General features: G+C 41.7%; 1 protein-coding gene across 2 annotated transcripts in view; it reads right to left on the bottom strand.

Annotated features, from left to right (window-relative positions):
- GALNT7 (polypeptide N-acetylgalactosaminyltransferase 7) overlaps positions 1-4,452 on the bottom strand; it is a 72,786-nt gene extending 68,334 nt beyond the window's left edge. For both annotated transcript variants that reach the window (XM_051619187.1, XM_051619186.1), the window contains exon 1: positions 4,327-4,452. In XM_051619187.1, coding sequence (XP_051475147.1) covers positions 4,327-4,452 — 126 coding nt within the window. The remainder of the gene's footprint in view (positions 1-4,326) is intronic.
- Between the last annotated feature and the right edge of the window lie 15,688 nt (positions 4,453-20,140).

Genomic DNA, 20,140 nt, shown 5'->3' with positions numbered 1-20,140 from the left:
CCCATGGGAACCCAGTCCAGAAAGTCAGTTGATAAACAAATACTCCCTGAACAAGAGCCCATTAAGAACACGCCACAAACAAAAAATTAAACACCTTCTAAACTGGCAAGGCAAGGCAATGGCAGCCTGTGGGTGGTTCAGCAGCAGCAGCAATGGACTAGCTGAAGTAGGGAAATACCCCAAGTATTGTAATGCTTCAAATTTGAAGCACCAGGTTCCCAGATATGAGACCAGGTAGCCTGTGCTGAGATTTCAGAATGTCCTCCTCACTGCACATAAGAAGAGGGAAAACCAAGAAATTTATTTTGCGGGTTTTGCAATTTCACCACCACATTTCTGACTTGGGGAAGGTCAGCCACACACTTCAGCAAATTTTCTACCACCTTCCCAGGCTCCAGAAGGGGGTAAGTAACACACCGGACATTCTTGATTATTTACCATCCTCTGTATGGACAAATTAATAGCATAATTTCTATCAGGTTCTTGGAGTGCTCCAGTGAAAATTAGAGGAAGTATGAGACCACTGACCATACTACTAACCACACAGACAAATGAGCAAAGTTGTACTTTGAGCTTTGCCTCAAGTAGGCTAAACATGTATTTGAAAACAAATAACCACCAAAACCACCAACTTAAATGATACACAACTTTTAAAGCTTCTAAGTATTAATTTGGTCACTCTAACATATAATTGGTCAAATTTGGAGAGTTAGAGTTGACCTGTACCACATTTACTCCTCCAAATACACAGTTTTCAGTGTTTCAGGAATGAATTTTTCCTTACATTTCAGTCCATTGCTTCTGCCTGCTGTACTGCCCACTCCTTGATGACACTGGCTTTTCAGTCAGTACCTCTGAGGATGATCATTAGCAACACATCTTATGGAAGACCAACGAGTCCTACAGCTAGGATCCCTATGGCAATCTTCTTACAATGAATGGCCGTAATCATTGCCTCCTAGCTCCAAAATCTTTTATCTCTTGACCCAGCAGAGCAGAAGGTATCAGAAACCCAAAAGACTTCACAACATGCATGCAATAATAAAATCAATGATTCTACCTAACCTTTTCTCATCGCCATAAACAAGAGTGTTCCTGCCTACATCTTTGGTGCCTTTGTAATCCTTACTATCAGGTATCAGATGTCCTTACTTACACAGAAGCAGATACACTTTTAAAGACTCTGAGGACAGACCTTAATATACTTTCAATGTTTAGTCTTATGTGGGGGGGAGAAGATGGACCGTTCCCCACAGTTTCTATTTGGTTTAGATTGGAAACCAAAAGCTCTTTAGGATAAGGATTATTTTATTCTGTTTGGATATTTCTGGTAATGCAAATAAATACTTATCCTCTCCCTCTGAACACGCCTTGCAGGAACAAAATTCCACAGTCAGGTTACTCTGGGAAGAGGGAAGAGCTTTGCCTTCCCAACTTCTGGATATTCTTTCAGTGAACATCCACATCTGTGCTAGTCTTCTATCAGAAAAAAAGGTCTTATCTCCAACTGTATTACTGTTACTGCCTCAGTGTTCTCTCATTTCCTTTCTAAACATCCACTTCTCCACTTTCACTTTTTATTTGAAAACTCTCTGTATATTAATCATCTTGCCTCTCCAAAAGATGTCTGAAATCTTTTAAAATCAGCAGAAAAAACATAATACAGTATCTGAAAGGAGAATCTATTTTTAAAGGTATATAATTACAACACTACTACAAGATCTTCAATATTGCTCATTGTTGTCTGCTGCTGTAAGCAGGAAAAGATTTGATGTTATAAAAATACAAAAAACAAAGCAGTACTTGCTCCTTTAATACCTGGGTGTTATTAAAAAGCACCCAGGGTTATCGTGCAGGAAGAGCAAGAGCAATGCCTGAAGTTAGCTGTAAAAACTTAAATTCTATTTTAAGCTGGTACTGTCTAAGAAGGAATTTTACATCTATTGAGCTTTCAGTGCAAGTGAAGGGAGGAGGCTGTTGTATGGGAAGAATTATTCTGTTATCTTTAACTTAACAAACTTTCCAGCAGCTAACAGCAGAGCAAACACACACATTTCTATGACTGAACAAAGTACACACCAGTGCATTTCAGAGAAGCAGTTTTGATTACACCACTAGTTCCAATGCACTGAAAGAGTACCAACACACAGTCTGCTTCCAGAGGTTGCAGGGAGGTGGAAGCCCACCTCACAGGGTCAACGCTGTCTTGCCTAGCAGGATGGAAGACAAGAAGACCCCAACCTCCATACAAGCTCCTGGACTCTGACAGCTCCCCAGGAATACGCTGGAGCACTGCTAGGAGCAAGCCTGCTCACTGCTGTTTAACTAGTAACCATCACCTGAGCAGCTTCTGAGGAGAAAAAGTCCAAACCAAAATAATACTGTTTCCCAGAAAATGACGGAGCAGCATGTGTTACCCACTCCTGTCTATATATCACAATAATAAGTAAACAGCTGATGTAGCTAATGAACCAGACATTATGTTTAGATTTTATCTCTGACAGCGTTTACTTAATATAATTATATTTGTTCCCAACAAAGACTGAATTATTTCCTGAAGTGGCTGTCATGGATATTTCCTCCTCCAGTCAAGGCAGAGGTAATCAAGATAGAATGCTGCTTTATCAGGGGCTGGACTGTAAAAACTCTTCCGACTCCCTTTATTGCAACATGCACCAGCTAGGAAATGTTTTCAAATCGGACCTCACACCCAAACGGAGGTGGATACATGGGTTCAGCTCAAATGTCTCTGAGCAAAAGCCTTCAGGCTTGTGAGAAAGGACAGTGTGATTCATTACAGCACCTGAATAAATTGCTATAGCACACATGCTGTAGGACTGCAGTATTTCAGCTGTCACCCCAGAATAATAATTTGAAGATGGTCACTGCCCCACATAGCAATGCAACCATAACTTTTTTTTTTTTCCTTCAAAGGATGTCAGTTTACAGGTATGTCACCCCTTCCTAAGCAGGAAAAGTAATTCAACTGGTTTTGCTGCAAAATGTTTATTGCCTGATGTTTTCTTGGGAGGTATGCAAATCAAATTCCTGAAGATTTTTCTGTACACAGAAAAGCCTATGTTGTGTCTAGAAGAGCAGATTACAGAAACTTCACCACTTAATAAACACTGTATCTCCAAAAGAACCAAGATGGCCTACTATCTCAGCAGCAACTGCCAAGATACAGCAAACTGTAACAGCTTCAGAAGACAGAGTATCTGCTGAAGGAGTCCAAAGTTATTTCCAGTTTTCAAAAGCAAGAATTCTGTCAGCCCGCCTACTTTCCACAGTTATTCAAAGCAGCCCACTAGAGAGGGCCACACTCATTAGCAAACACATAATGAAGTATCACTTTTTAGGCTAATCAGTAAGATTTTATTACTTTACCAAGATATTTTAATCTCGGCTTATCTTACTTGAAGCAGATCTCCTTAATTCCAGTTACCTCTAAGACATCTGGTGAAAATGGAAACAGAACTTGGACTCCTTCTGAGATCCAAAGGTCAAAGGGTCAGATTATTCTCACCTGATTTGACTATTACAAGGCAGTGGCAAGTAGATCTGTTTGTTTGGCCTCCCAAAGCATTTCTGGACGTTACTGTCCCTGTCAGCTGCAGCACTGCCCACCCCACACCTCACAAGCTACCCCACTACTTGGGGGTGGGAGAGCTGCACTGCCTGCACGGTCAATCCAATGCCTTTTGCTTTTCCTTGAGCTGTTCTTAAATTACCCGACCTGCCACTTCTCCCTGGCAAAACTTGCCCTTTGGTTAGTAAGGCGCCAGAAGCTGATCCATGGCAGCGGTGTGAGTGGCAGAGGGGAACACCTGCACCCTTTGCTGAAGCACTGAGGCAGACCTTTGCAGGATACTTAGGCAGCTTCGCTTGGAAAGGATGGCAAAGAGATAGAACCCGTAGGTTTGGGTGCCCTGGGCATCACCGGCGGACAGGTCTCGGGCTAGGGTCCCACCGGCGCACTGCTGGCAGCCCCACACCGGAGGCGGTCGGGGGGGGCTGCGGCTGCGCCGGGGGGGAGTGCAGGGACCGGACACCGGCCGGGCCCGGCCGGCGGGGCCCACCCGAGCGCGGCGCCCGCGGGCAGCTCCAGGGCGGCGGCAGAGCACGGCGCGGCGCCGCCCGGGCACGGACGCCAGATCCGGGGGACGGCTAGGGCCGGCCCCGCCGCTCCGTGCTCCCCTCTCGGGCCTGCAGGCGCCGCAGGCCGCAGCTCGGCAGCCGTCCCCCGCCCGCCGCCGCCGGTCACATCCAGGGCGGCAGCCCCCGCCACCCGCTTCGTCCCGCCGCTCAGCACGGCCGCGCACTCACCCGCGTCCGTCCCGGGGGAGCCGGCTCGTCGGCGCGGGGCGACAGCGAAGACCAGAGCAGCAACAGCCCCAAGAAGCTGCCCGCCAGCAGCACGGCGCGCAGCAGGAAGCCCAGCTTCAGCCGCATCCTCCGGCCGCCCGCCCGCTCCCTCCGCCACCGCGCAGGCAGCGCCCGGCCCCGCGCACCGGCGGGCTTCCGCCCCCCGCCCGGCGCGGCGCAGCCCCGCGCCGCCTCCTCTCCCCCTGCTTCCCCCCTCCTCCGGCCGCCGCTGCTCTCCGGCAGCCGCCCGCCTGCCGGGGCTGTGCTCCCGCCGCCGCTGCACGTACAAACTTTCTTCTTCTTTTTTTTTTTTTTCTTTTTTTTTGTTGTTTCCCACCCCTTTTTTGCTCCCCCCTCTCTCCTCCCCGTGAGGCTCCGCTGCCGCGGATGCCTGCCCGCCGGGTGATGCGGAGCAGGAAGTCGCTGCCGTGGGAGCCGCCGTTCCACGTGGCCGCCCCGCACCGAGGCGGGGGCGCCCCGCACCGCGCCGCCCGCTCCCGCCCCCGCCGCACCTGCTGCGGCCCTGGCTGCGGCTGGGGCTAACGGCGCCTGCAGCCCGCCCGCAGCACGGCGAGGGCTGGAAGAGGTCGTGTAGGGGGATTTGGCCTTTCTCAGCCGGGTGGGCAGCTCCGCTCCAGCACCGACTTGTAAAAATTAAGGTGCGGACGCTTAACTTTTGTAATTGTCACAGGAGCAGCGTGACACCGGCCGCTAGTTGTTGTGTGCAGCCCAGGCGCAATAACACTGGAAAGCCAACAGATTTTTCATGAGGTTTGCAGATTAAGTACACGATTACAAAGATGTTATCAGCCCTAATCTCACCTGTATTTTGTTACTAATTTTCTGCACTGAAAGCCAGACGTCCCATTTCCTCCTTTGAAGGAGTCTCACACATGCACACACATGCACACCTGATGATGTGTGCTCTCCACAAAGCAGAATGAGGCGAGAACAAGGCTTTCAATTCATTACTCTTGCCTTTTCTGTCTATTCAGTACTATCCACTTGCTTTGATATTTTTTAGTTCTATTTTGTTGTGTGCACTGGAAGGACATTGAAACCAATTACCCTGAAGGTTAACTTTCATGATAAGCACTGTAGAAATAAAACAGGATATGACAACCTGAACAGGATAACTCTGGAGGAAAAAAACCTCCACACCTAAGTGACCTTTGTAGCTGGACACACCTAAACACAGAAGTCTTTGTTTATTCATTTAACTTGTGCTATAGCACTGTGTGTTTTTCTTTGCCCATTCTGTAAGATCATGGCACGAGACGTAGACAAATACAATGTTTAAAGCGTGGGCAACAGTTCTCATCCTAAGTGTTTTCACAACCCTGTGGCTTCCACAGCTCCCCAGAGGTGTTTTTCCCAAGGCCCTCACCCTGTTTGCAGTAGCAGTAACCACACAAAGGTTATGTGACTGATTTCAGGTACATAACAGCACCTGCAAAGGGCTGGGAGGGATTGTTTTGTGTTGTGTTTTGTTTGTTTGTTTGGGTTGTTTTAGGTTTGTTTTCTGGGAAAGGCACAGAGTTGAGGCACCCGGATCTCGTGGCTCACTGAGCTTGGTAGGGAAAGGCAGGTTGGGGCTACAAACTGTGAAGCTCTGTGAACGGTCAAAGAGGTATGGAACTGTTTCCACCAACTCTTACTTCATTGCTTTCCAAAGACTTACTGCAGCAAAAGGTGCTCTTTCCTCTCATTCTTTAATTCTCTGGGTTTTGGGACCTCCTTCTACTGTTCTGTTCTGGTGCTCTGAGCACAGTAGAGTGAAAAGAAAGCATAAGTTACTCTTGGCACTGCATAGAGGCCGCAGCCACCTGGATTGGCATTTTAAAAAAAAACGTGCCTTTTCCCCCGGAAAGAGAGGGAGTTGCTGCCCACTGGGAGGCAGCACGGGCCAGTGGACAGGGTGTTGATGCCAACCATCCCCTTTCTCACCTGGAACTGCCACTTGAAAAAGGCATCATGTTTCTGCCTCCCTATTACACCTGCCTGCCCTGGTCCCTCCATGAAAGGGAGCATCATCCACCTTTTCTTCTCAAGCATAAGCTGTACAGTCTGGATACAAAAGTACCAGCTTAATACTGGCCTTGGAGGCAGATTTTTTTGTTTTATTCTCATTAAGGATGTGCTAAAGTTTCAAACTCTGCACTTACAGTTTATCCTATGCAGTAAAGAGCCTAAAAATATGTGCAGAACATATTTTCACTTTCACTGAATTCGTACTGGCTAAGACAAAAAATTAAAATTAAAGTTGGCTTCGAATTGTCTACAGTCACATTCAAAACCATTTGAAAAAGACTTTTTAATAAGCTGGAGAGGGGGAGAGAGAGAGGGTTAAACACAATTTTTTGCCTCTCTCATTTGCAAAATACTGTATAAACTATGATGCTTTTCCTACCCAGCCAGTACTAAAACAAGACACAATCCTGATTGTTATTAGGGAGTTAATCAACCTCTGTTAGAGTGATACTCCATCATTCAAGTATTTCTAACAGACTGGCAACTGTCATAATGTTTGTATCTGGACGTGTCTACCACTTTCTGCACCGAAATCATATGTTCACTCCTCCATACGCCTCCAGATAAATATCTGGTGGTGTTTAAGTCATTACAAAGCCTTGCTGCTCTTGAACCAGAGACCTATGATGACCTGGAGGTGAAGTATCCGATTACCAATCCCCTAAGCCATGCAGTTGCCTTATTGCTGGGGATTTGGGGGATGGTGTCTAGAACAGGGTCACTGGTGAACACCAAAATCCAAAGCAGTTGCTCGCATTGGAGAAACATCAGGATCTTGATATGTCTCTTAATTCATCCAGAATATTTGGCCACAGTAAAGCACTGTGCTTGTTCATTAACACAGTGTTTGCAAGGAAATTTGTATAAACATTTGTACTTATCAAGATGGAAACAATGTATTAAAAAGTTCCATAATACAACAAGTTACTTCACTGTAAACAAAAACCCCCATTTTGCTCATCTGTGGAGTTTTTTTTTCCAGCAACACACTCCTCTGTAAAATATTCAAGTCAGAGACCAACTTCCCTTTCTACTGAGTGCAGTGAGCATAAAACACAAGTGTTAGGGGTTTTCTCATGTAAATAGGTTCTTTGAAATTAGCAATGGATGGTAGACCTCAAGCAATTTTACTTTCTTTAGAAGTTTCTGGACTTAACTAACAACACTTAATTTAGTGCAATATTTCACGACATGAGATACTCTAGGCTTCATCTAATGGAAAACTTGGTCATGCTTTGATCAAGGAAGAAAGTGCTGGAAAATGCCAGCTGGCAGACAGTAGCTTGCTTTCCTAAACTGAATACCCTCAACACAAGAATGCCTCTGCTCCAGTGAAAACTCCCAGCTCCATGCAATCCCTTTTCCCATCCCTTCTGACCTTTCCTGCTTCACTGTCAGAATTTGTCACGTTGCTTGCATTTAAGTGGTCACCACTGAACAAAGCTTATGAAGTTCTCCATATTGCTGCTTTGGATCTAAGGCGAGTTGGCCATTGACAGTTCTGGAAAAACTCATGTAGTGTATTAGCACTACAGCAGGTCTATTAGTGCTGCATAAGGGAATCCTGGGGTGCCCAGGTGGAATCCAAGATACTCCTTCCTGAGCTTGTGTCTGAGATCTGAGAAGGTAGAATTTGAAGGTGTGGCTGGAGAAGCCTGACCAGATCTACCTTAAACTTCTGTTAAACAGGCTCATTCTCCCTTCTGACCACTGTCCTCAGCACTGAGGGATTTGCAAAGAGATTCTGGATTAATGGGGTGCTCGCTGCTTGGAATAACCCAGGAGAACAGGGTGTTTGGCATACGCTGCAATGGAGATAAAGTCATACACTAAATATTTACAATGTATGTATATTTAACCTCACAGTTGATAAAAAAGGAACTGATGTACACGTTTTGAAATTCTTTTAACATTCTGTTATTGTTTTAAATGTACTTTATTCAGATAAGTGTCTCTCGGAAATACTTAATGCATGCTTTTGCAAATGAGACTGAGATGTGCTTCATCTTAACCACTTTGTGTTCATCCTCTCTAGTCTTCAGTATCATTCTTCCTCTAATTCTCATTTATCCTTCTTTCTTTTGTAAGTCAGAGGTTTACCAATGCATGTCCTACCAAAAATTATCCTTCGGTATTTCAGGATCTGAATGGATGCTTTTGGCAGAGTGCAATTTGCCTCCTTTGCTTTTCCTGTCATTTTTCTGAAGAGCATGTTATGAAGTTCCTGTCATTATAGTTAGCCCCCATATGCTGTCATGCCTACTTAGTTGGTTTTCCTCCTGCAATATCACCTCCAGCTCCTCTTCTCTTTTCCCACACAACAGCAAGCAAGCTCATTATTTTGCATGGGTTTTGGATTCTACCTATATCCTGAAGACTGGAATGTAAAAACAAACAAATAAATAAATATTATTTTTCAGCTGCACTTTCTGGTATTGAGTACCAATCAATGTTTATGAACTATGTTGTATTATTCATACTAGTTTTGTCTAAAGAAACTTAACCTCTTTCAGATTTGCAAGTCCTCAAAATATCCCCACTGCAATGAGTGTTGACAATCCTTGACAGATTTAGATCTCATTAAAACAGTGGATGGGATGGCCTGTTGCATGGGTGTTTCATTTGAAAGAGAATTTGAATTATTCTAATTGTGGTTTTGCCATTAAAAAAAAAAAAAAGAAAAAAGCAATAAATATAATTTTTAAGTGACTTTTTAAAGGATTGCTTACCTGTATTTGGAGCCAGATGTAAGTGTGAGTAGTCATATACCTCAGGTCTGGAAAACATCCTTTTCCAAGGTGTCATATTTCTGAGCACTTCAAACAGAAATTAACTTGCACCATTTTCCTGAATCTAGGGCAGAGAAAATTGAAATAGGTTCCTGCAATTTCTCTTATGCTGAAAAAATGAATGATGTAAACATCCCCATTTCAGATGCTGATTTACTTTTCCAAAAATCTCTAAAAATATAGTAAATTAGTGGAGTTAATTTGATTAAACTGTCAATCTGAACAAGATCCACAGTGCATTTTTGAGGTACAAAAGGGAACATTTTACAACTATAAATTAATTAGATTTTCATATTTCTGTGGACTTTTGCTATTTAGTGATAAACTGTTGCTAGTCTAACAAATAACTGGTAACTTGGGTATTATCAATTCAGTATCATACCTGCTATATGAGATATAAATCTTCATTAATTCTGACAAGTTTCTCTTCAGGATGCATTCTGTTATGTTGTTAAAAATGAAACAAAACCTAACCACAGAAGATACTAAACAGTTATAAAGCATTGGATAAGTTAAATAAAGTCATTGTGTCAAATCTCACCATAATAAAGCGCTTTGAAGCTTCATAGACAATTGAAAGTTGTTACATAGAAAAGAGTGGACATGCAACAGTCAGTAGTCCCTAAACCAGGTATCTTTTGTTTTTTCTTACCTTAGTCACAGGGTAAGGTGAGCTAAGTGCTATTTCAGTATTTTACATAAGTACTTTAAAGGTCAATTAATAATTACTGTAAAAGTCCAGTTCAGTAGATAGGTTTATATTAACATTGAAATACTAGAGACTGGATAACATCACTGAGAGAAGTTAAACTCTCATTTTCAAACTGGGGTCCCTGGAGGCCTGGGGAATGGGGAAGGTGCCTGCAACAGAAAATGACAGCAAGACTATTGCCGTTAGTCATTTAAAGTTTGCAGTACTGAGCCTCCATGACAAACTGATAACTGGAAGTAGAGAGTCTTAGAAGAAATGAAGCATAGCAGCATTGCTAGACAGCTCTGACCTTTTTTTTTTTTTTTTTTTTTTTGTGCAGATTTCATAAAATGGAAGTTTGGTCTTGCAAGTGGTTGAGAACCAATGCCAGGATGCTGAGAGCAGCCTCTTTTCTTACCAAACTGCTATCTGGGGAGAAATTCTTAAACAGATTATTTCTATTCTATACCATCTGACACCAAGTTGTATTGATTAGTAATTCAACGAAATGCTTCTGTTATAAAAGGCATGTTTTGTGGGAATTACTTGTGGAATTGCAGGCAATAGCAGTAGACGGATCATAGCACTGCACACACTCAAGGCTTTTATGAAATATAATAATAATGAAAGTTTTCATAAGGATTTTAGTACACCATGCAGATGCATAATTTTGTTGAAGTTTCTCTCTTTTCTCAGGTCCAAATTTACATACAGATATCCTTACTTGATATGAATTAAACACTTTCCAGCTTGTACAGTTTTAGCTTAGGTATTGATGTAGATACTTATTTCAATTTTCTTCTTTAGTACGTTTCCTTTTTTCAAACTGGAAGTTCAACCAAAAAAAACCCAAACAAACAAAAAAACAAACCCAAACCCATGAAACAATTTAAAAGTAAAAATTCCTAGACCTCTCAAAAAGACTTTGAAATAAAGGCAAAGAACTGTAATAAAGTCATCATCTTGGCAAGCTGAAATCCATTGCTTTTTAGTCACTTTTGACAAGTAATAGTGACAATGGCAGGATCTCATCCATCTTCAAACACTGCGGGTTTCCAGATGTCTCCATTCACTGCCAGTCAACGCCCTTTACTGATGTATAACTGCAATGACTTAAAACTAGTTGGCTGAGTATTCCAATTAAAAAAATGTTCTAAAATTCCCAGGTGCATGTAATTAGCAGAGAGCCAATCTCTAGACTGTACTTTTATTTTAATACTGGCTTCACTAAATCTTTGTTCTGAGTAGTTTGATAAATTCAAGGACATCCTTTAGGTTTAGAGGTTAGCTGGAGTTTACAGAGTAAATGGGAAAAGATTAATTCAGATTTTTGTCCTTAAAAAAATAATAAAAATATTTCACTGGTTGCAACTTGAAAAACATGCTTATAGAGCAGAAGACTATTCCAATTAATATGATTTCAAATTAAACTGAAGAATCAATGATTTATTCTTATTCCCATTCCCTGACCTTTTGAATAATCAAAGTTGCTCTTGTAAACCTTAGGCCAAAGTGAAGCTGATTCAGTTCCTCATTTACTGTTAACAGCTCTGCCATACTAGAATATAACTGAAAATTATGACAGCATCTGTGTAATAATTATTTTTTTTCCCCTGAAATGGTGCTTTGGAACAGAGTAGAAGTGACAGGAAAGCTTCATATGCTGTTAAAGCCTGGTGATCCACAGCAAGGCTTTAGTAGACTCCTGGCTAACTGCCTGAAAAAACTGGTTGACTTCTTATTAACCTACAAGATACAGGAAGCTAAAACTTTTTCCATGCATTTCAGATTTAAATAAGCAGACGTAAGATTTAAATTAAATGTATATATATAAAATTGTAACATTTTCCTCATTCAGGCTTATATCCAAACACTCTCTTCAAACTTACCTTGATAAGCCTTTGGTGTCAGGATTGATTAACTGAAAGGAGGAGGCAGAGGCACTGTTCCTCACAACATTTAGGTCAGTTCTGATGCTCTCTGCTGTGTATCTAGGCCACGTCTAATTAATCCCAGAATATTCCATAACTGCTGGATTATCTTTGTCAGCTTCTCCCACAAAAACCTGGCAGCAAAGAGTCTAACCTTAGGTGAGGAATTTTCCTTTTCTAAAGGTAAATAGGCAGGTTTTTTTCATAGTCTAACTATGTAATGTTTATGCAACAATGTATAGAGCCCTTAGGATATAAAGTATTTAGTAGGGGTGAATACCTTCACTTGAAATTACTGGAAAGTTGCCACTGATTTAAATAGAGCCAAGATTTCACTTCCCATTGTTTTTAGGATAAAAGTTACCAGCTATGGCCTTCTCAACTCTGAATTCGATGCTGCTACTCAAAAGAATAACTTATTTTTTTTTTCCTTTTTCTAAGCCAAACATGTATATAAGGTGTTTAATCAAATTAAGACCAGAAAATAGAGAAGAGCTGCAAAAGAAATAAAAAATGTCACCTAAAAGCCTACTGCAGATCAGGGGATGCTAACAGGCTGAATTGCATTTGTGCATTTTTGTAGTCTATAGCTTCCCTGGTCATTACCAGAAGTACAGAAACACTTTGCAAAGACAGTTATCAGCTTGGGGAGGTGCTTAAATCAAGATGAGCTGCCAGTGTGGAGCAGTGGATACACAACTGATGACCAGTAAAAATAACCTAGCACACTTAGTGAACTAAGGAGACACAGCATCCATGTTTTGTGTATCACAATAGCAATGCACAGAATCAGAGTACTAAAAACAGAGCATTAATTAGCAATCCTAAATCTACACGCAACAACGCAGGGTGCTGGGTGTCTCAAGAAGTACCATGCTTGCTTCCTGAGGGCAAAGTATTGTGACTTTGAAAATCAATTCTTCATAAACATGCATTCATCTAGTATGCACAAAGTCAGATGATATTTTTTAATGCTTAATGATGAAGTACCAAAAGACAACTTTTTACTTGCTGAACCAGAAATACGTTATTTGAGATCTATTAATATACGTATAAAACACAGGCCAAGAACAGCACAGACATTTTTGTAGTGGGCGAGCTATGTTTTTCAGCCACACCCTCTGTTCTTCAAATTATGTCCTTACAATCTCCTTTATTTAAACATCAAAAGGGTTTTCATGGCATTTGGTACAGCACTTGTTGTCAAAATCCCTGTCTGAATGCTTCTACTGAGGCCTTTAGAACTCTGTAATATTACAAATGTAAGAAAGATGCAGCTTTTTCACATGCTTGTTTTCCTTTCCTGTGTGAGTTGAATACTAAAGCAGAAAATGCTATTCATAAATGCTTGATACCAAAACATAAAACAATCCATGTTAAAAGAAGTGTTTTCAAAATTTAATTTGAGAAATAGATTAGTAGAAACCATAAGTTTTGCCTGAATTAAGATTTACCTGTCCTACAAATGTGCAGTCGAGGATCAATTGATACTTGCATTGACATGCCTCACATCTACATACTGTGTTTGAGAAGTCATCTTGTGTTTTGGCTCACATTAAAAGCAGCAAAGCAGATTTCCTTAGATGCAGCATGAGTGCACCTGCAGCAAAAGTACATCTAGATGGATTGCATTACACAGCCAATGCTGCGAAAGTGTCAAATCCCACTGTCTTGTGCTTAATGTTTCAGGATGAACTCACAGATACGCAATAAAATAGTGTCATTTTGACAGGTAAAAAAATGCACACATGGTGTGCATGATATTAAAAATATTCCAAGTTAGCATAAGTTGTCACAATTCACATTGCTATTCCACAAAGGTCCCATACTAAAATACTGGGCTTCGCCACGGGAGAGGGATTCTCTTTCATCGTGGCACGTTTCTGGGTGTATGAGTCCTACAAGCACACGCAGCACCAGTGCGTACTCAGGCTCTATCTGGATGTTGTCATGCAGCTCAATTCAGAACTAACGGATGAACGAGATTTGTGCAAGTGTTTCTAACAGTGATGGGCTTCCTGAGGCTCCCAATAAAGTAAGATACCAAAATAAGCTTGATGACATAGGACAGAGTACAGTTACTAAGAAATTATAGCATTGTTGCCCTTTTGCTTTAGGGATATTAACTCTTCTTGTGCTTTGTCACTCACATTTAATAACGTACAAACAGTGGTTTGGTGGTGGTAACAGGATGAAGACACTAAAATTCTCTCTGACCTTGTCACTCCCCATAGTGTACAATGCCCACTAGGCTACTAAATTTTCAATGCTTTTTGCCTGACTAGCTTCTCAAATTCATCCACATCAAGTTGCTGAGCAGGTTGTAGACTACTAGTGAAAGCTGCAGTTGTTGAAATTACCTAGTCTTCATACCAGCTTGATGAGACAGAGATAGATGGGCACTGGAGAGAGGAGTTTTTTGTATGGATTACATAGGTTCTAAACTTGGAGTGTTGTTGCCCTGTACGTAGCAGAAAAACACAAACCTGTGATTCAAAAAGTGTATTAGTCATGTTAACTCAAAAATTTACTACATTCAAGAATCTGAATTTTAGTCTTTGTTAGGCATAATAAACCTTCTAATAGTTTTTGTGAGTGGATGCACAACTTGACTTGCTGTTGAGAAAAATAAAATGGTTCTTTGTATGCTTCCCAGAAATTGCTTCATCTGGTGTCAGTGTCTTCCCCTATGATTCAAAGCTTTCACTTAATCCTTCCTTTTCTGCCACTGCTCTTTTGCTAGTTGGGCATTCTTCGCCATTAAAAAAAAAGTACAAAAAAAATGTTTTATACAGTATAGTTCCTTGTCAGACTCCAACCTTGATACCAGTGTTTCCAATTTCCTGATTATTATCTGGGTAAAGTTATATTATTATTTTGAATTAGCCACAACAACTTCCATTATGAAGGCAAGAGCTTCACCCTGCCCCACAGTAAATGGAGAGGATCAGCCATAGCATCAACACCTACCCTCACTACACAGACTCAGAAAAAGCCAGACCTTTTTAAAGCTTCTGGTGTCACAGCTTTCTCTCTGCTGCTTGCAGGTGTGGGAGAAGCTTCTCATGGTTATTAAACAAGCCTGGAGCATTGTAGTGTAATACCAGGCTGTTGCTCATGACTCCTGAGACCTCATATAAAAGACAAAGAATGGGCAGACGCATTCAGTAAATGGCTCTCATGGTTCAAGAACTTCTGACAGGTGAAGTCCTTAACAAATACCTGCATCCTGACCAAGTTTCTGACTTTGAGGTTCCTCACCTTCCCATAACAGCACATGCTTTTGTTACAACAGTCCTTGGGTTAAAAGTGCTGACACCTGAACTCTAAATAAGTGGCAGAAATCAAGCAAAAAAAATTTCACATAGTTGTCTGAACCCATCCAGCTTTTCATCAAGTAAAATCTCAAGGGGATGGGATGATCATCCTGATTAGTTTTGTACCAAGGTAGAAAAGATGATGCCTTTTTGTTTCTTTTGACATAATTACTGGTTATCCTACATCTGAAGCACTGTCCTACCTGACATTTTAGATAAGGTTATATAGCTAAAGAATGGCATTACACAAATCAATCTGTCCAGAAATGCTTAGCAGATGCATCTGGTTTTCTTCATTCTCCTGTGATGTCATGTTTCAAATTCAATACCTTCTTTTATGTATCCTGATGACAGTATTTATTTTTATGACCAAGAAACTCTCAGTGCTTGTGTATTCTTCCTCAATGCTGACAGTGCTCTGAACATGGCACTGGCTCACTGAAGCGGTGAAAATGAAATCAGCATCATCTTAGAAATCGTTCTGCTTAACGTCAGGACAAAGAATCCCTTGCTCTCTGGTTTTGAAATTTCAGTATGCAAAATAGAAAAAAGATTTTAGGAGCTCTGCAGCACAGCAAGGGAGTACAGTTTGCGTACAGTTATGCTGACCTGATCCAGCTTTTTTTTTTTTTTCATCTTTTTCTGCTGCCTTTTTCCTTTCTACACTGTCAGTTGTGTATCACTCTCCTGTGTTTGCTTAGTGCCTAGCACAGATTAGTCCAGTCTGTTACTAGAACAGCTATGGGATGGTGCACGCACTTAGTCTCTTAATCCTGGAAGAAGTTTGCATGCCAGAGCTTTCCTCATCCCCTCCAACTGCTCTCTCTCCCCACTTTCAACATTCATATCATCCTGCTTTTTCATGGACACATTTGAAAATGAGTTTCACACTCACAATCTATTTCTAAAGCAGTAATAAATCCTGTGACAATTTTTGCTTTCAATAAACCAGCTTGCATAGCACATCACAGCTTCCATTACTGTTCAGTTATTAATTCCCTGAGACCCCTAGGCTGAAACACCTGCAGCTGTTCAGCACCATCAACTGAGTATTTAATCTCTGAAAATGTAAGTACTCTTTGTGCATGAAATACCATATACTACTTTTTCTGGTTTTATTTTAATAAGTTCCCATCAGTATTTTTACCAAATCATTCTCAAGGTCCGTGGGCCAGATGCTGAATATGTATAAATCATGCAGCTCCAAATACATCAAAGAAACTGTGTTCATTTGTCCCAGGATTTGGCTTCCTCCTTGCAGTTTTACCAGACTTTTCTTCAACTAATCTTGCAAACTCCTTAACCACATCAACTTCCTACTATACCCTTCTCAATCCCTTTCGATTACCTCCTTCTTAACATATAACCCCTCTGTAATTCTTCCCTTTTAAATCCTTTTAAACCCTTTTTTTTTTCCTTCTTCTTCTTCCTTTTCCTAAAAAAATTAGCTAATTGTTAGAAGAATTTGTAACTCTGAAATTGTGCTTCTGAAAGCATTGTGGTATGTTGACTCTAAGAACTAAAGTTTCTAAGCAGCTTTCACAATAATGAGATTTGTGTGCATGACTTCCTTGCACTGCTTTAAAGATTTACTCTTTAGAGTTAGAAGATTTTTCAAAACTCAGTTTCTTTGTGCAGCTGGCTTGTAAACACTGCTTAGAGCATGCATCTTTTACAGCACAGTTACTCTTTTTTCCTCCAAGATACATGCTCTGCTTGAAGAGGTTGCAAATATCTACCCTTAACAATGAACTTTGTAACCTAAGGGTGTGTCTTCCTTAGCAGCAGCTGGTATGCTCCGCAGTTTTTGTCCAGTGTGCCTCCAGTCTGCACTTAGCATTTGTATGCATAAAATATTTGCACTAGGCATATATGTACCTTTAACAGGCAACACGGTCTCTTCTTTGCACAACCAGCATTTCCACTGATAAGTGGCAGCAACTTGTAGATATCTTCTGTAAAGTGTAAGTGGCAGTAACTTGTAGGTCTTGTACATGAAGTTGCACTCCAAAATGGTAGAAAAACATGCTACATTTGTCAAGTTAGCAATGCCTAAAATGTTAATCTAAACTGCCTGGGCTTTGCAGACTGGCTTGGTTGCCACAAATGTTCCTGACATGTCACAGTCAGTTATACTTTGCATTATTATTTCACATCAAGTTTTCTGATGAGTAAGCCTGCCTAGCATCTAATTATTGCCCACAGTATGCTTGACCTGGTAATTTGGGTTGGGTTTGCTGAGCCTAAGCTTGGGTGCCTGCATTGACTTCCCCACTGATGCCGCAGCAAAGGTGTGCCAGGTGGCTCCTGGCTGTGCCAAACCAGGTGGGTTGGCTTCACTGATTGCGCAGGCTGCTCCTGGAGTGTTTGCATTCTCTGAGGTGACCCTGGCACTCCTCCACACATGCCTGCTGCTGTGTGTGCCCTCCTCAGGTGCTGCAGCTGCCCACCAATCCAAAACCCAAGGTTTGCATTCCCTGATGTGAACCAGGGCACAGCAACCACAGATTGTTGCTTTTTTTCCCCTCTGTTGCCTGCCTCCCCCAGCACAACTAAACCAGCTCTCATCCTGCTCTTTTCTTCAGAGTTAATCAAAGCATGTGCTGAATCATTTTGTGTACCAAAAAAAGCATGTTGCTCTACTGCTTCCTCCGTAGACCATATTTTGAATTCCAAGTTTTTGCCTCATTGGAAGTTTTTTCATTAGCTGAGTCCCCTAGCAATGAAATATGCAACACATAATTAGAAAAAAACTGGAGAATAGGAATGCAATGCAATTCTGTTGGGATGGAAGAAAAAGCTGTATAGTGCACTCATAGGTTTTCACATGTGGCCTCAATTGCCCTCCCTTTTGATGGCAGATTATGGGGTAGTGACTTTATGAAGACTCTTTTCACAAAATTACACATACCTAAGCCTTCATCTAAGAACCGAGGTACTAGTGCTTGTGCTGGGTCTGTGCTTTACATTTTTTCTACATTGCCTGAAGCTGTGTAAGTGTATTGGCTTTTCCATAATTAAGACAGCAATAACCACTGATGGGATTTAACTGTCCCCTGAAGTAAAAATGTTCAACTATTAACCACAGACTTCTTAAAAACCCTGGAAAATGCTAAGGTTACAAGAGCAACACGCATTACCAATAGACATGAAATGCTGAGCAACAGGTAGGAAGATAAACCGTAAAGAAAAGTTAAGACTGCCGAATATTTTCACATATTATAAGTGTTTAGAAGGATTAATTCTTACCTATACTCTTTTTCTTCCTTGTAACAACTATGCTTTTAGAATGATTTTTTAAATATTTAGCTTCTTAGTAATGCAACCATAACACCAAGCATGTTTGGTTGGTTTTTTTAAAACATTCAGAGTCACCTACGTGCTTGGCATGCACTGGGAGTAGAGGATGCTGCAATACTCATGATGTTGTTGAATCCTCAATACACATACCTGTCTAGTACCTTCTAGTTTAGCCTCTTTAAATACAGAAGGATGAGTGTGTCTTTCCCCCCCCTTTATTTTGCTGCCCAGTGAGGTTACTTGGCATAGCTTCTTTAGGAGATGCAAAGGAAAGGAGACCAGAGTCAGGCTTTTGCTCCTTGGCTGGTACAGAGTTTCAGGACATTGAGCCAGGCTGAGCTTGCTGCTATGTATTAATTCCCAACCCCAGCAGTCTTCATTTACTCTTTGGGAGAGAAGGAGCTTTTTTTTTTTTTTTTCAAAATGGTTGTGACTAGATGTTCAGTTATAGTTTATACAGGTTTAAGGAAGTGCTACACAAATGTTTTAAGCATGCAAGAGTGAATGCCTGCAATCATATACAGCCTTAAGCAGGAAAGGGTGCATCAAAAACTGCAATTCTTTAAAAAGCTTTCCAACCAGAGCAGGATCCTGTCTGGATCCAGTAAATGGGTCCAACAGTTCCCACAAATTCAGCCTGTCATAAGTGGTAGGACTAAGTGGTCTCTGACAACCCCAGTTCTGGTACTGTAAGCAGTGTCCCCAAAAGCAGTGTGCCATGTTTTACATCTGCTCTGCCAAGCACTGGAGTGAGAAAGTGCATAAAAGAAGCTAAAGGAAAGGTATTTTTCTCCTTTACTGCCAGCTTTTTCAACTCCGGGGCTTTTTCCTTAGGGCCTCCATTGCTGCAGCTTTATGAATAACTCCTAGCCACAACAACTGAAGAAAAATGCAACCTTCTTATCCTCGCTCCCCAAGCCCTATCACCCTCCACTCACCCAAAAATCCACCGAGAGCTGAAATAGCCCCAAAGTCAATGCAAGCACATTATGAATACACTTTATGAGGTAACCTGGTGAATTTTGGATGCTTGCCACTGGCAAACTCTTTTGTTTTTCCAGCGTCAGTGTTGTGCCTCTTCTCTCTTTGAGGATAAAGCTTCCTGGGCTTTCTAAAAGTCTCTGGTAACCTTTTCTGGACTCAGCTGGCTTTGTCAGCAGGGAGGACTTCTGTTGCTATGGCAGTGGAAGCCAGGGCCCCTGCTCCAGCCAAAAGGTTTGAGGAATTTCTTTTGAGGCATCACTACCACAAGACAGGCAGCAATTAGGTGAAGCCTTCAGGTATCACAAGGATATATATGTATACATATATATACATGCTGCCTGGGTTATCTGACATGGCATCCTTTGCTACAGATAGGTAGCTATGTGGTTGATAGAGCAAATTGCTTTTTTGTGGATTTGGTAACTTAAAAGGTCCAAGTCGGAGTTCTTCTATACTTAATGAACTTCACCATGGCCTGAGAAGATGTGCTTCAGCATGGTGGATGGTAGTGTACCCTGCAAGGGGAGTTGCCTTCCCACTGGGAAGGTGGGGGCACTCTCCTGTGCCCACTGTGTCCAGAGCAGACCCTGCACCTCTGGGGAGCCCTGGCACCCACATTCGAATTTGTCAGCTCTCCCTTGGCTTCTCTGCTGGGTACCCTGTGGCCCTTTTCAAAAGCAGGTGGTGTTAACATTTCTTTCTATAGTAAGCACATCATGTTCTCACTTAAAA

The sequence above is a fragment of the Apus apus genome, chromosome 4, assembly GCF_020740795.1.
Source record: "Apus apus isolate bApuApu2 chromosome 4, bApuApu2.pri.cur, whole genome shotgun sequence".
Classification (NCBI taxonomy): Eukaryota; Metazoa; Chordata; class Aves; order Apodiformes; family Apodidae; genus Apus; species Apus apus.
This window is presented reverse-complemented; position numbering and strand designations above follow the sequence as displayed.